We start from the raw sequence: 13,866 nt of genomic DNA, 5'->3' as shown, positions 1-13,866 counted from the left end.
TATTTATTTGTCTTTTCGCACCTGAGTAATTGTGAGCAAAAGAAGAAAATGAACATAAATATGAATGGGTTTTGCCGGAAAGCACTATTTGAAAAGAAAATAATGATGCTTTTACTAGCGGCAGTCTACGTGTATTACTTTCATCCAAAATCAAAGCTTTAATACATAAATACAGCCTTAAACTTCTACATTTTTTCACGCAATTCTATCTGATTGGAAAATAAAGCAAATCAGAAATAGATCTAAAATTGAAAAATGGAACTAGCAAACCAGAGAGGTTTTCTCAAAAATGTAAAATAATAAACCGATTCCCAGTCCTTGTACCGTCCGTTTCGATTCAATGGACCTTTCATTCGGCATTTTCATCCAGCTGGCATTAGTGATGCGCATCAATTTGCAGTCATCATCAAATACGCTCGCTTATCTTAACGCGATTCATTATGATTGCCAGCTGAAATCAAAGATCTAAACCGTCATTAAATCGCACCCAATTCTCACCCCTTTGGGACGATGATGGATGATGCTATCGGAAGTTAATTTGTTATGATAAAGTGCCAATTTGAGTTTCACTCCCTTCTCAATGGATGGCAGACACCGCACTACCTTCCACTTCCACCATACCTCACTGTTGGGTGAAAAACTTTTTGACACCCCCCGAACAAATAGCCCCCACCCTTACAGGCACTTAAGGTGTCTACCTTAGACACCTCTCTTCCCTCTTCTACGGCACTCCACTAGAGAGACTGGGACGCTGGAGTGTACCGGTGAAGTGGTTTTAAAGTGACATTACCACCTTAACCTCGCCTCAATTAGCCAACATGCCAGCTCTCTCTGGTGCCGGTGCGCACCACATCAATCAGCATAATCGTTTTTCTCTAACACGTCGCTTGCCGTGGTGTGCTATCGTTGCAGAACTTTCTACGCGACCTGCTGAAGGAAGCGAAGAAGATAAACGACGTGTCGGAGGACAAACTGATCGAGTACACGGATACGATGGTGAGTAGCACGCCATTATAGACGCCCGCTCCGCTCCGCTGCAACTGCAACTGAGGTTTCTACCATCGGTTTTTCCGTTCCAGCTGCGGGTGTTCGATGCAAACAAAGATGGACGACTGCAGCTGTCGGAAATGGCAAAGTGAGTTGTATTTTGAATGACTTTTCGGGGTGTTTTTCTTTGGCAGGGTGGGTATTTATGTGTCTGTTTGTGAGAAGGATCGTTCACATTTGACTGGCGGTAGCTTTATCTTGAAGTGCCTTGAAGGCCAGACGGCGATAAAGCACCTCAAGATCGTTCTAAAGTCCACAAAACACCGGCACGTTCAGCACAAGGCGATTCGATTTGATAAAGTTGCCGGTACGGTGCCTAATGGCCGCTGGAAAGGCCAAAAGTTTTCTCCCAAATTTTCCAGCACAAACAATCGAATCACCCGAGGTTCGAGAGGCGTTCTTTGTGTGTGATGCTTCGCACCTTCATGCCCTGTACCACCACCACCACCACCACGCTGCCACGAAAAAACACCCCGCTATCGTCGGTAATTAAAAAGTTATATTTGCTGAACGAAACTTTTAATGCTCGCGATCCTCTTCCGCCTCGGTTTACGGCGTGTTGCGGTGTGTTGGTGAAGGACCTTAAGAGGAAAAGCTTCACAACAGACAGGCACACACAGGCACAATCCTTTCCAGCACGTAACGCATTCGCATTGTTGCTTTAATTAAACTTTTGCTCGCGTCCCGTTTCAGGCTGCTACCAGTGAAGGAAAACTTCCTCTGCCGGCAGGTGTTCAAGGTAGGTGTCAATAAGACAATTTCCGCCCAAAATTTCCACGGAATTTGGCAGCACCAGCATGGGTGGCAGGGCAGGGAAACCCTGGATGCAAGAGGTGATCTCGTGTTGTCTCGTCGGTTATTAGCTGTCGCGGTGAACACGGAATGTCCCGGGAGTCGCGTGTTTTTTTATGGGCTTAGCTTGACCTTTTCCACGTCCACCGATGTTGCGCTTGATACTTTTAAATCGTTTCATTCCGACACGCTAGGGCCATTCGAAAACAACTCGAAACTAAATTAGTTTTTGCTCAACGAAGCACGAGATTCCAGTTAAGACAGATCACGATCATGCTAGCTTATGGGTAGACGAAGGATCTAGGAGATGTTTTTTTTAAGATTATCAACCACATTCCTAAAGCAGACGGTATAAGCCTTTGCATCCATTCTCTAACACTAGCACCATTTTGAAATGAGTTTAAAAATTTCGAATGCGAGCACCCTTACGAAATAACACATCCCATTTGATCTTGCCTAACAGATTGGTTTCGTTTTATTTTTCAATAGAAGACAATCCATTCAATCTCCAGCACAGCTTAGGAACGATACGCTAGTTGCACCATTTCATTTCTTTTTAGATTTCATTTCAAGCTCTCGCACTCGCCCCTCCCTAAAAGTCAGCCTCAAACAAATCACGACAAGTAAACGGACACTGTTTTCGGTCCGGTTCCATCAGAGAAATCAAGGATCAGACACGGACTGATTGTAACATAAAAGGATGCTCCCTGCCAAGGACGAGAATCTGATAAATAACAAGCTAAAGAAACGCGCGAGCGAGGGAAAGCGAAGGGAAAACTTTAAACGTCGAACCATCCGTCAAGGGAAGAAGGCCCGAAGGCCAACTGGCCAGAACTTTCGGGGTTTCCTTCGTGGCTCGCTCGCCTGTTTGTTGCAGCTAGCCCGATGGTACCGGATAGTCCCGTATCATTTTTCCATGTTCAACCCAGATAGATGTGAAGCTAATTTCCACGGGACCTTGTCCTTGGCCGTACTCGGGGACCCGGCGGGGGGCATCACAATGAGAAAGTGTCCCCTTACGGTGATAGATGATGGTCGGGGTCGGCGTGGTCGGTTTTGGGGCTGGGTTAGGAAAGTTTCCCACACCGAACCCAAGAACCAGAGTGAACCCATCGAGCAAGGACACCATCAGGAGCGTCATGTGAAGGGAAAAGGATTCCATCCCCAAATGGCCGTGTTCGTGGAAAAGTTTTTCACTATTTGCCGCACCCTCGCAGCACTTTCGTTTGTGGTTCGTGAAGTTCGCTTCCAAAGTTTTGCATTCTTCGTCTCCTCCGTTGGACCATTCTGATTTCCTATGCTAGCGATGGGTTTTTGGGGACCGTTTTTGGAGACACATTAACCTCGGTGGTTTCGCGACGGCGGTCGGGGGAGGACATAATCCGATTGCATATTATGCATTTCAGTTCACTTCATCTTTCATCGTTTTCATTGGTTCCTGGGTGAGGTTCATCGTTTTAACTTTTCGTCATTCCACATCGTTTCCGTTCTGGGGATGCAGAGGGAACTCGAGCTTGTTTGGCAAGTCATTTGCCCCTTCGTTAAGCCGGTTCATTTCATCATCTGTTAAAAGTTTGCAGATAGTTTTCGATGAAACCGTTTTACATTAAAAGCGAGCTCCCATAAGCCTGCGACTAACGTTAACTCGATCGATCGACTTAAATCGCTTGCTGTAAATAACATTTTCACGCCAAAAAGCTACATTTCACTCACTCACTCGGTTTCTTTCTGTCTTTTCTCTAATGCACTTCCACGAATACCACCACCACCGATGAATTAAATCTCCCAACACCTAATGTGTTGTTGTAAACGCTTAAAATCCCTCGTATTCCTTTATGACCCGACAACTACACACGTTCTGCCACTGTTCTTCTCAACGTACGGCATCACAACAATGCAATAAAAAAACTAACAACACAACTAACTGCATCACAAACCTAAAAATCCAAAATAAAATCGCTCCGATAAAATGGCAACTATCGACCGGCTAACATTTCAATAAACGCGCAAACGACCTAAAAACCCAACCCCTACCCACATGTTGTCGCTATTTAACAAACGTGCTGTCCTGTGATGTCCTTGATGCACACACATATACACACACTAAACGATAACTAATCAATTGGAATCGAAATGAATCATGAAAAATAACAAAACATCAACGGAAAATTCGAAATCTCACTCGTACAAAACATTACAAACCGGGAAAACATAACATTCTATCCCTAGGAAGGGAAAATAGACGAAGAAGTGAGTACCTGTTCCGTCACCTAGCACACAATCAAACACACATACAGACAGCAGCATCACCACAATGTTTGTGTTCCGTGTTGTTGGCATTTCGTTCCGGTTTTTTTGTAAAACTTTTTTGAATTTCTCGGTTTGGTGGTTGTTTTGCCTTGCACACTGGTTTCGGATATAGCGGTAACAAGTTGTTAGTGGTTTGCTGTTTCTCGACGCGCCTGTTGGGCACCCTTGCCACCATTCCACTATTTTACACTGGCATTGTTTGGTACGTTGTCGATGGTCGGTGGCCGTGCCATTACAACCTGCTTCCTGTTCGCATTGTGTAAGGGTTTTGGTTTGGTGTTGAAAGGATTTGCACAGCTGTGGTGCACCGGTATGTGGTTCGTAAGGTGTGTGGGACCGTAGGGGTCTGCACTCGAAGCACCTGACCATTGCACCATTGAAACTGTAAAACGAACCAGCAAGCTCACCATGGCTCGCGTGCATTAATGGTGCTTGTAATTACGTATTCCTCAGCTGCTTGGCTTTGGTCTATAGTCAAGCTTTTCGATTCTTGTTCTGTAAATTCTCCCGGTACTACGTACACTGGATGCCAATTTTCCACCACATTGGTGGTTTTTCCACCGTGCGCTCCATTTTCCTTCCTTTCCAAAGTGTTTCACCAAATGCACCTCTTTCCCCTTTTTCGACCACAACAATGCCGGAGTCAACCATTGGCCCACCGGTGCACCGGTAAACGGTACCAAACGGGCGCAGTAATCGGCGTAATGGCCGTTTGACAGCCTGGTTTTGGATGGGAGACATCAATTATGAATTAATTTTGCGACCAAGTGGCCCCGATCTGTCGCTGCAGGAGGGTGTTAAATAATGAATAACGACAGCCTCAATGGAATGTGCAAATGTTTATTGTCGCACCTGCTGCCGGTGGGCTAGCGAGGGGGTGGAATTTGAGGTGGAACATTCCGGGAATGCGACTCCGGTGGGCGTCCGTTGTCGGCTGCATGTGTTAACTGCATGAGGAAAAATAACGAGTAATTAATTGCATTGCATGTTTCTGTTCTGATGGAAAACGCTCTTCCCGTAGCCTGGACGAGTGTTTCTGCATTTGTTCATTTTTTTTTCGTAGTATTGTCGTAGCCTTTGGAATGTTGGAATTCCCCAGTGGAATAGTTTGTTAAAATGTCGTTATTATTAAATAATCAAATGTATAAAATTGCTAATGATTTAATTAATATTATTCAACCTTATCGAAACGTATACTAAACCATATGAACTATTATTGCTATACGAATGAGAGTTGTTTAATACTTTGAAATAAACAGGATAACGGAGCAAGGAACGATCAATCCTTATAATGCTTTCAACATTCTCGGTGCTCGAAGAATTCTTGAAACTTATACGATTCTGTAAACGAGAGCTAAATTGAAAATGAAATAAATTTCCCAAACCATTTCATACTGTGACTGCTGTCCTGTGCGCTGCCTGAATAGATAGAAAGCGTCATTCCAGTAGCCGATGCTATACCAGTCCGCACTGTAATCACCATCACCAATGATCTCTCTTGTTCATTTACATCCCTGGAACTACCTTTCTCGCTGTTATGCTGTGAGCGGATCTCGTCAAACGGCGACCACTCCGAGCTGGAGCTGAAGCGTGCCCAAAGTGAAGGCAAAATTACACTTCCTGCTACTACCAGGAAGCAGCGGTATCTGCTTCTCGTTTCAGAGAACGAGTTGGAGTGGCTTTCTGGGACATCTTTTCAATTACCAGTGCCGATTGCAAGCACAGAGATTGGGATTAGAGACGATGGAACGGACGTTGACTGAGATGATGATGATGATGATGATGATGATGATGATGATGATGATGACGGTGACGAGAATGGCAACTGTTTGCTTCTGGCTGAGCCAATATCCTGCCAGCGAGCGACGCTGCCATTATCCTTTCACTGCACCGGATATTGAGAGGAGCTCGAAAGAGCTTCCGCTAATGATTCGTTCCCGGCCGAGGCAAGACATACGAAGGTATTGGCTCCATGTCTGCACGAGCGAGTACTATTTGCTGAATCAATTTATTGACAGATATCCGAATTGCAGTGTCTGCTTCTGCAAAGTTACGCCAATATGTGGTGGACGTGCGAGTCAATAGAATTGGCGCAGAAACGGGTTGTTCGTTCCCAGGAAGCTGGCTAGGGCTCGACAGCTTATGCTTCGCTTCACTAGACATCGCAGTGAAGCGGTGGTATTGGCGATAACCCCGTGCAAAGCTCAGCATTATCAGGAGCAGCTTCAAGCAGAGATGCGCTCGGGGATGCGCAAAGTTGTCAAAGTCGGCGGCAAGGTTTAGGTACTTCAAATGCAGTCGCTCAGTTAGTTGATTCATTTTAGATCTCTGGTTTGCGTTTTGTGTAGAACACTTGGCTGGATTTGTGGAATCGGAAATTCAGAATCCGCACTTTTGTGGACGTATGCTCCTTGTTTTAAAGGTTCATGGATCGTTAGCTGGTAGCTTAATGTTGCTGGCAGTTGTCATGAAATGAACATTTAAATCATAAGCATAGCGCTGACACAATATCACCGACCAAGACCAATAAACCTATGACCCAATAATCGCAAACCGAGTCCATATTCCTCTGCTTCCTACGCACTCTTCTCGGTAAGTCTTTCAAAGGACTAACACCATACCCCGGAGAAGCTTTTATTGAAAGGGCGCACTCCAGTAGCTCCACGCTAAGTAGCTCCCCACACCAACGGAACCAGTCCGAGCGTTCCGCAACGATTATGATGCGCCACAGCATACGGCATCACCTTCGATGAAGCGCTGGTCAGGAAATCGGAAGACAAAGCATCCAAGAACGATGGTCTCGTTGGATGGTCCCTATTGTTTGTGGTTCCATACGAGGGAATCACACTCAAGGACACTCTGGCAAGAAGTGTAGCATCTTTTCTAGCGTGTGTCTCTGTGTGCGGGCGCGCCTGTGTCCATCATGGACACCAACGAACGATGGTGGCGCCTTTCGAGTACCTCGCTGCGGTCGTTCGTGCAATGTGGGGATCACCATTAAGATGATTATTTTACTGCTGTGCTAGGGACGGAGTACCTTCACGAACAGCTCCATGCAACAGCACCAGCTTCGGAAGGAAAGGAAAGGAAGGGTCAGTAGCAATCGCCTTCACCTTACGGAGGACGCCCGTTGGAGGATCTTTTATTTGTTCGCCCGCCGGTGCAGACTCTTCTCTTCGAAACTCGTAGTTTTTTTACGTCCGTTTTTCGTAAACAGCCTCCATGGCACTGTCACTGGCCGGCTGGTTGGTCGAGAGTGGAGCGGTCCTGGGAGTTTCTGCTGCGGCGACTTCATAATCGCCGCTTATACCGCGTACCGCGTATGGAGGTGTTTTGCGTTCTTATGCGAAGCGTCCTCGAGACTGCTGATGAAGACTGCGGGCACTGTCTAGCTTATCGCGAGTTTGATAAGCTGTTTCTTCTTTATTTTACCGCCGTTATCTTCATCCTATCGTGGCGTTGTCATTAAGTACAATAGTTTAGTTTCTGGTTTTCAAAGTAAGTTAGCCAACATAATAAGGTATCAATCCGAGGCGTTCGTTACAATTCAGTGTGCCTGTGCGTATATTTGTTACAGTATTGGAGTTGCTACAGTAGCCTAGCGGATTGCGGTTGGAATTTGGCAATATTGTTTTTGGGGATTGAAATGTTGAATGAATTGGATCGTTTAAATCGTTAAATCGTATAGCGCCCACCCTTCACCGTACGGTCATCGTCATCTGAAAACGCTTTGCCTGGTTGTTTAGCTACTAACTGCATTACTGTTCCGCTGTTCCACACGGATGGCCGCTTACCAGCAGCAGCATCGCGTGGCTGTGTTGCGGTTTTTTGGTTTGGGTTGTGTTTTTGCTGAACTTTTTCTCCGGTAGAAAGTTGCTCTTTGAGTTGAGTTTCGTTGGTTATTCTCCTCACGACCGGCCGACTCTGGGCCGGCCGGACTGTGGCAACGTGCGGTCAGTGAACGGATGTTAATGCGCATTTCTTTCACTCTCGCCCTTTCTCGTCGTGCCCTTGATGCTGATACCGGTCCGGTGGTCCTTCAATTGGCGCAGGGTGCAGCAAAGCTAACGAAGGAGGACATCGAAAAGGTGTTTTCACTCTACGACAGAGTAAGGAACCGCCATCGTGGAATGTGCGCAGGAATTTAGCACAGCTTCATTGAATGTTTTTCCATTCCTTTCCTCACACAGGACAATAATGGCTCAATTGAGAACGAGGAACTGCGCGGTTTCCTGAAGGATCTGCTCGAACTGGTGAAGAAGGTGCGTAAGGGGCCAAGCTCAGTGGTAGTTCAGGTGACCAAGACAAGCCAAGCTAACAAAACATTCTTGCCCCCTTTTCCAGGACTACGATGCACAGGATCTGATCGAGTTCGAGGAAACGATCCTGCGGGGCGTTGGCTACGACAAGGATGGGAAGATCTCGCGCAAGGAGCTGACCATGATTCTGCTGGCGCTGGCGAAGCTGCCTCCGGATGAGGACCAGTAATTGATGGCGTCGGCCGTCTGCATCGACACTACTAGTAGCAGCCAGCCCTGTAGCAGTAGCGGTAGCAGCAGCCAGGACGCGATCACCAAGGATCTCTTTCCGCCCATCGCCAGCGTACAGGATGGCATCCGGGATCTGTATCGTAAGTTTCGGCGGAAGATTCACAAGAAGGAGTAGAGAGCTTGGGCTTGAGAGCTAGCAGACACCACCACCACCACCACCACCAACAACAACCAACCAGTACCACAGCACAAATCGTCGCTGAACTGAACGCTTAGGCTAGGAAGCTTGTAATGCTAGAAGGTTTTACGCTTGTAACAATATTGTAACAAAACAGAGCACACCGAGCAACCAACCGTACCACGAGTCCCTCCAAGTGAATTCAAACCGTATTTAGCCTGCAGCAGCCACGAGCACGAGTTATGAGGACTGTGGGAGACACTGATAACAAGCAAGAGGAGTTCACCGATCGACTGCTAGCTTACGATGAACGCACAATTAGGAGACGCTCGAACACGCTAGATAATGGTGGATAACATCCCCGCGTCCCGTGTCCTAATGCAACCGTTAAAACAATGCTCCCGAGCACTTTGGAATGTTTGTTATCGGCAAGCGCAGAACATGATGTTGCTATCCGATTGTGTGTGCTTGTGTGTCCTGAGAGATGTTTCACCCTTTTCACGTTTGTTTACTTTAATGCAGCCTGGAGTGTTTGAAGGATGCAGATGCAGTGTAGAGTTGATGTAATGGAAGGCTCCGTGGCCGTGACGCTGTTCAATATCTGTCTGTGACTGTTTGGTTCCATGTGCTGGTGATGATGAGCTGATTGAATTAAATAGAAGCACACACAATCTAAGCTTACCTGTACTCCACTACTGTACGGGAGATGAGATTTTAAAATGTGAAGCGTAAATTTGGAAAACAAACATCAACGTGTGAGCAACGTCAATAAGCAAAACTTCAATATACGTACAGCTAAAGGCGAGTAGTGGCCAGGAATGTTGAAAAGGGCAGAACAGACAACAGTGGACAGGACCGAAGGTGGCACAAGTGGTCGCAAAATGAATAATGAGCAAACAAATGAGGATAACATTAAAATCTCGTCATCATCCTGTGGCTGGCAGATGATAAAAAATGCGGCAAAACAATTAGAACGAGATCGAAGAAAAAAGATGGAAGGATCAGTGAGAGTATGAAGCGCTAGGAATCGAGGCCTAAAGAGTATAGAGCTGTAACAGTGGCCAGTGGACAGTTTCCCGGTGCTGTCGAGCTTCCGTCTCGGAAAGCAGTAGCAAAACGAGTGCAGAGGTTATATCCTGTGCAGGTTTGAGCAGGTTCCTTTTTTAAGGGAGTTCGTTGGCAGAGATAAAAGCTTCATCCACAAAAAACAAGATGGTTTCAACCGTTTGGAGTGAGCATAGAATGCGGAGCATAAAAGAGAGCGTACCATGGAGTGCCAAAAACCAGCAGAAAGGGAATGCTTGTGCAGTGTTGATGTTTCATTAAAAAAAAACACACGCATGCAGGTTGTTAAGATTCGATGATGGTGAGGACCTCAGAGTTGGAGCTGTGGACTGTTGTACTCTGTTGGGGCTCTCAGTTTCCAGTGAAGCGAAACAGTGCAAGTGGGAGAGGAGCGATAATGTTAAGCGAGCATAATGTTATCGGTGTGCTACATACACTACATGTTTGTGCATCTGTTACATCTGTTCTACTGGCCCCGATGCTGCGGCGCGGTGGTTCTTTCAAAAACACTAAAAGCCCCGCTAATACTATCAAGGATTTCAAAGCGAATCCCGAATCGTGTTTCACTATCAAACGGGAACTACTAATCTACTACTACCACTATTACTACTATTACTGCTATCGATACTGCTACTGTTACTGCTAACGAGTTCGCTTATTAAACTCCCGCCCCCTTTGCATCTCATTCTCTCTCTCTCTCTTTCTCGATGTAACTTTAAATACATCTTTTTCAAGCGATCGTTATATGGGAGTGAGCAGAGTTTGGTTGAAAGAGGAAAAGAAAAATGGTGGAGTGACACAGGCACGGCCATGAAACGGTAAACTGACGATCGATCGATTTTCCCTTGTGCCCGCTAGCTTTAAGTGTTGGGTTTGTGTATGCGTGTGCATGTGTATCTGTGTACGGGGATCGGGAAAATGAAGAAAATATCCAGACTGGTTATTTGCTGGAGTTTTGGATTGCGCAGACAGGACAGCGGCCCGGCCGGTCGATTCCCCGTTCCGCCCCAGGCCACGTATGTTGTGACGATGAATGTTAACAGATTGTTGTATCCAGTGAATGGTTGATGGTGAATGGTTGAAAAGTTGTTGATGGGATAGCTTTACGTATAGACCTTTTTATCGCTCTTATTCTCTCGTTCAAAGCAAAGGCAAGCAAAAAAAAAATGTAACCAAACTAAGCCACTACACTATTATGAAACAAAACGTCCTCATATATACGTCGCTCAATCTCTTAAACTGGCAACGAACTTCCGCTCTACTCTACTGTACTACACACAACACAAACAACACGACATCACACGCCAGATTGTACACGCCAGACACTGAAACCAGAAACACCAGTACCGGTACGTTGTGGAACGAAATCAAGAAGGAAAACTAGGAGAACAGAAGGAACAAACCCACGAGCGGAGAGGGGGGTTTTGGGGGATACAGAAGAAGCAAAGCAAAACGCAAGCGCGATAAAAGATATTGTAGAGATGCCTTTTTGTTACGTAGACTCCAGCAGCAGATTTTTACTGCACCCGTCAAGTGCGATATTACTGTTAAAAATTCAACAAAAACCAAAAACCAAAAGAAATAAAGAAATCAATTCAACGAAAGTTACGCACGTGTTTGTGTTTGAAAAATTTGTGTACGCATTTTCTTTCGTTAACGTCGGGAGCATTTTAACAGCGGTCGATGGACTCGGTTGAATCCACATTTCAATTTGAATGTCGACAGATCAAATCAAGAAGAAGATCAAATAAGCTCATAACCTACGAGCTTTTCCCGGAAACATGAAAACATGAAATATTTCGTCGAAACTGCTTTCCCTGCATACTACCCACGGACAACACGGTCCGCCGTATTTGCATGGAAGTTTTTCCCTTGGACACAAGCCGGAGAAGCTTGATTTTATAGCATTTTAAGGACCTCGTTTATGGCTCGATTTGGTTGTTCGTGAGGCGATTGGGATTCTCGAACCAGGAAAAATTGATGTTCAAACAAAGAGCGGCTCATACTAACGATAACAATTTATTGTGTGAAACTCGCAATCGATTTTCTTATTCTTTACATCTTACTCTGATGTAACACTTGCTTAAGTCGCTGGGCTTGTAAGTTCCGTGCCCATGTCAATCTTTTCGACCTTCTTATTTGGATGATTTGTTCCGGTGACAGCGGCACTCCTCTCGTGTTTGTACGGTACAATTTTAAACAAATTCTGCAAACCAAAAAGCGATAAGTTTGCAAAGATGCCGGAGGACAGTATCCAAACGTTTCTGGCTCCATTCCTGCCAGCCGTAGCCGGCCAGTACGCAGTGCCACCTCCGAGAAAGAATTACATGACGTGTCCTTGTCTACCTGGCAGTCAATAAAAAGATGCACAACATGCGTGACCGCAGTGAGGTAACTCACTGTGATTCGATCTTGTGTATCTTTTTATCATTTTTATCAAGATTGGCAAGGGCACGTCATGTAATAGCTCTGCGGAGGTGGCACTACGGATTGGTTTGCTACGGCTGGCAGGAATGGAGCCAGACATGTTTGAATACCGTCCGCCGGTATCTTTGCAGTCTTATCCTTTCGTTTGCAGTGCTTGGCTAAAATTACACCGTACAAGCGGTTGTTGCACACGAGAGAAGCGCCGCTGTCACCGTAGCAAGTCAATCGCTCATAACACAGCGATCAGCGCATTTTAATCTGTAATCACAGAGAAGGGAAATTTCTTCTAAACATTGCGACACTGCGAAGGGTTCACGATGATTCACTACTCACGAGACAGTCACGAGACTCCAGAAGCGTAGTGCAGTATCATTCCGGTACAGTCGAGTGTGATTCCATTTTCAGTAACGAGCTTTACAAAACATGGAATCACACCCGACTGTGCCGCAATGGCACTCACTTTTGGGCGATAACAACAGCTACGGAGTCCTCGTCAATCTAAAGCACGAACTGTAACCCACCGGAGAATGTAATGTCGAGTGATTGGATATCAGTTTTCGATACGACTTACCGATACACATTTCTATCGCCAGTTCGACCAACTCTTTTAATGCTCTTTTTGATAATCTTGCAGGGAAACAAAGTCGAGGAGGCCACCGGAGAGTCCCAGAAAAGGCGGCCTCCTCGTCCTTGGTACAATATGCGCAGAGTAGCTTCACACTTCGGTTTACGATGAAACCACAGCGCACTTCTAAGAGTAACTGATTGATAAGACCAATATCGAGTCCTAATTTATATCAAAATCTAACATCTGGTTTTGGGCTACCTTCTCTCTGCCCCACCACCAGTACAACGAACACTTCTGTAGACCATTCAGACTAAGCTTTGGATTTGATACCGTTTCTTAGAATAGAATAAAGTCTCAAACGCTGTGAACGCGACAATCGAACGGCCGACAGATGAGTAAACACCTTTGGCCCCAGGGCGTTGCTCCAAGAGGGCCCCTCAGCAACGAAAACAAGGTCGGAGTGACGACCCAATCGTGGTCCAATCGCGCCACAGCATTCGGAATGACTTGCAGTATCCATGTGCCTTGGGGGCAAACAAACAATAGGGTGGCGCGTGGCCGATTCTTACGGGTTCCGTTGGCACGCGCCGGATTTGTGTGCACCAAGGCGTTAACCACAGGCCCGTTACGTGAAATATGTGGATATCTAGGTGGAACACAGTGGAAGAGAATCCTTTAGTCGCAGGAAGATTTACTAGCATTATTTTTGAAGTGTGAAGAAATCGTAGAAACAAGAAGAAAAGAAGCAAATTATTTCCGTTATTCGTTCTGGTTCTCTTTTGGGAAATCATTTTGATCAACCATGTGCTAGATGGTATTTTTTTTATTATATTCACTCATAAACATACACGTATTCGTAAAGAATGGATTGTTTTGTCTGAGCCTTAAGGTGCGACTGAACGTGTTACTTTAAACAATTGTTCTTTGGTAGGCAGAACTCGTTTAAACCAACCTTCGAATGTAAAACAAGAATATTTCCCCACTTGTGT

The 13,866-nt window shown here is 45.7% G+C and overlaps 1 protein-coding gene across 3 annotated transcripts in view; it reads left to right on the top strand.

The window, feature by feature from the left end:
- Window positions 1-11,486, top strand: part of LOC126577829 (calbindin-32) — a 56,871-nt gene extending 45,385 nt beyond the window's left edge. The window contains exons 8-15 of one of the 3 annotated variants that reach the window (XR_007608360.1): window positions 913-996; window positions 1,080-1,135; window positions 1,741-1,786; window positions 4,069-4,089; window positions 8,202-8,258; window positions 8,340-8,411; window positions 8,494-8,779; window positions 9,340-11,486. Coding sequence is in view for 2 of the 3 variants with exons in the window: in XM_050239787.1 (XP_050095744.1) it covers window positions 913-996; window positions 1,080-1,135; window positions 1,741-1,786; window positions 4,069-4,089; window positions 8,202-8,258; window positions 8,340-8,411; window positions 8,494-8,637 (480 nt within the window). In the remaining variant the exon portion in view is untranslated. Of the gene's footprint in view, window positions 1-912; window positions 997-1,079; window positions 1,136-1,740; window positions 1,787-4,068; window positions 4,090-8,201; window positions 8,259-8,339; window positions 8,412-8,493 lie in introns of all 3 variants that reach the window. The other 2 variants (XM_050239787.1, XM_050239788.1) reach the window with 2 other exon arrangements.
- Window positions 11,487-13,866: the final 2,380 nt, after the last annotated feature.

This window comes from Anopheles aquasalis, chromosome 3 (assembly GCF_943734665.1).
Source record: "Anopheles aquasalis chromosome 3, idAnoAquaMG_Q_19, whole genome shotgun sequence".
Taxonomy (NCBI): domain Eukaryota; kingdom Metazoa; phylum Arthropoda; class Insecta; order Diptera; family Culicidae; genus Anopheles; species Anopheles aquasalis.
The sequence above is the reverse complement of the archived record's forward strand: the minus strand, read 5'-3'. Positions and strand labels throughout refer to the sequence as shown.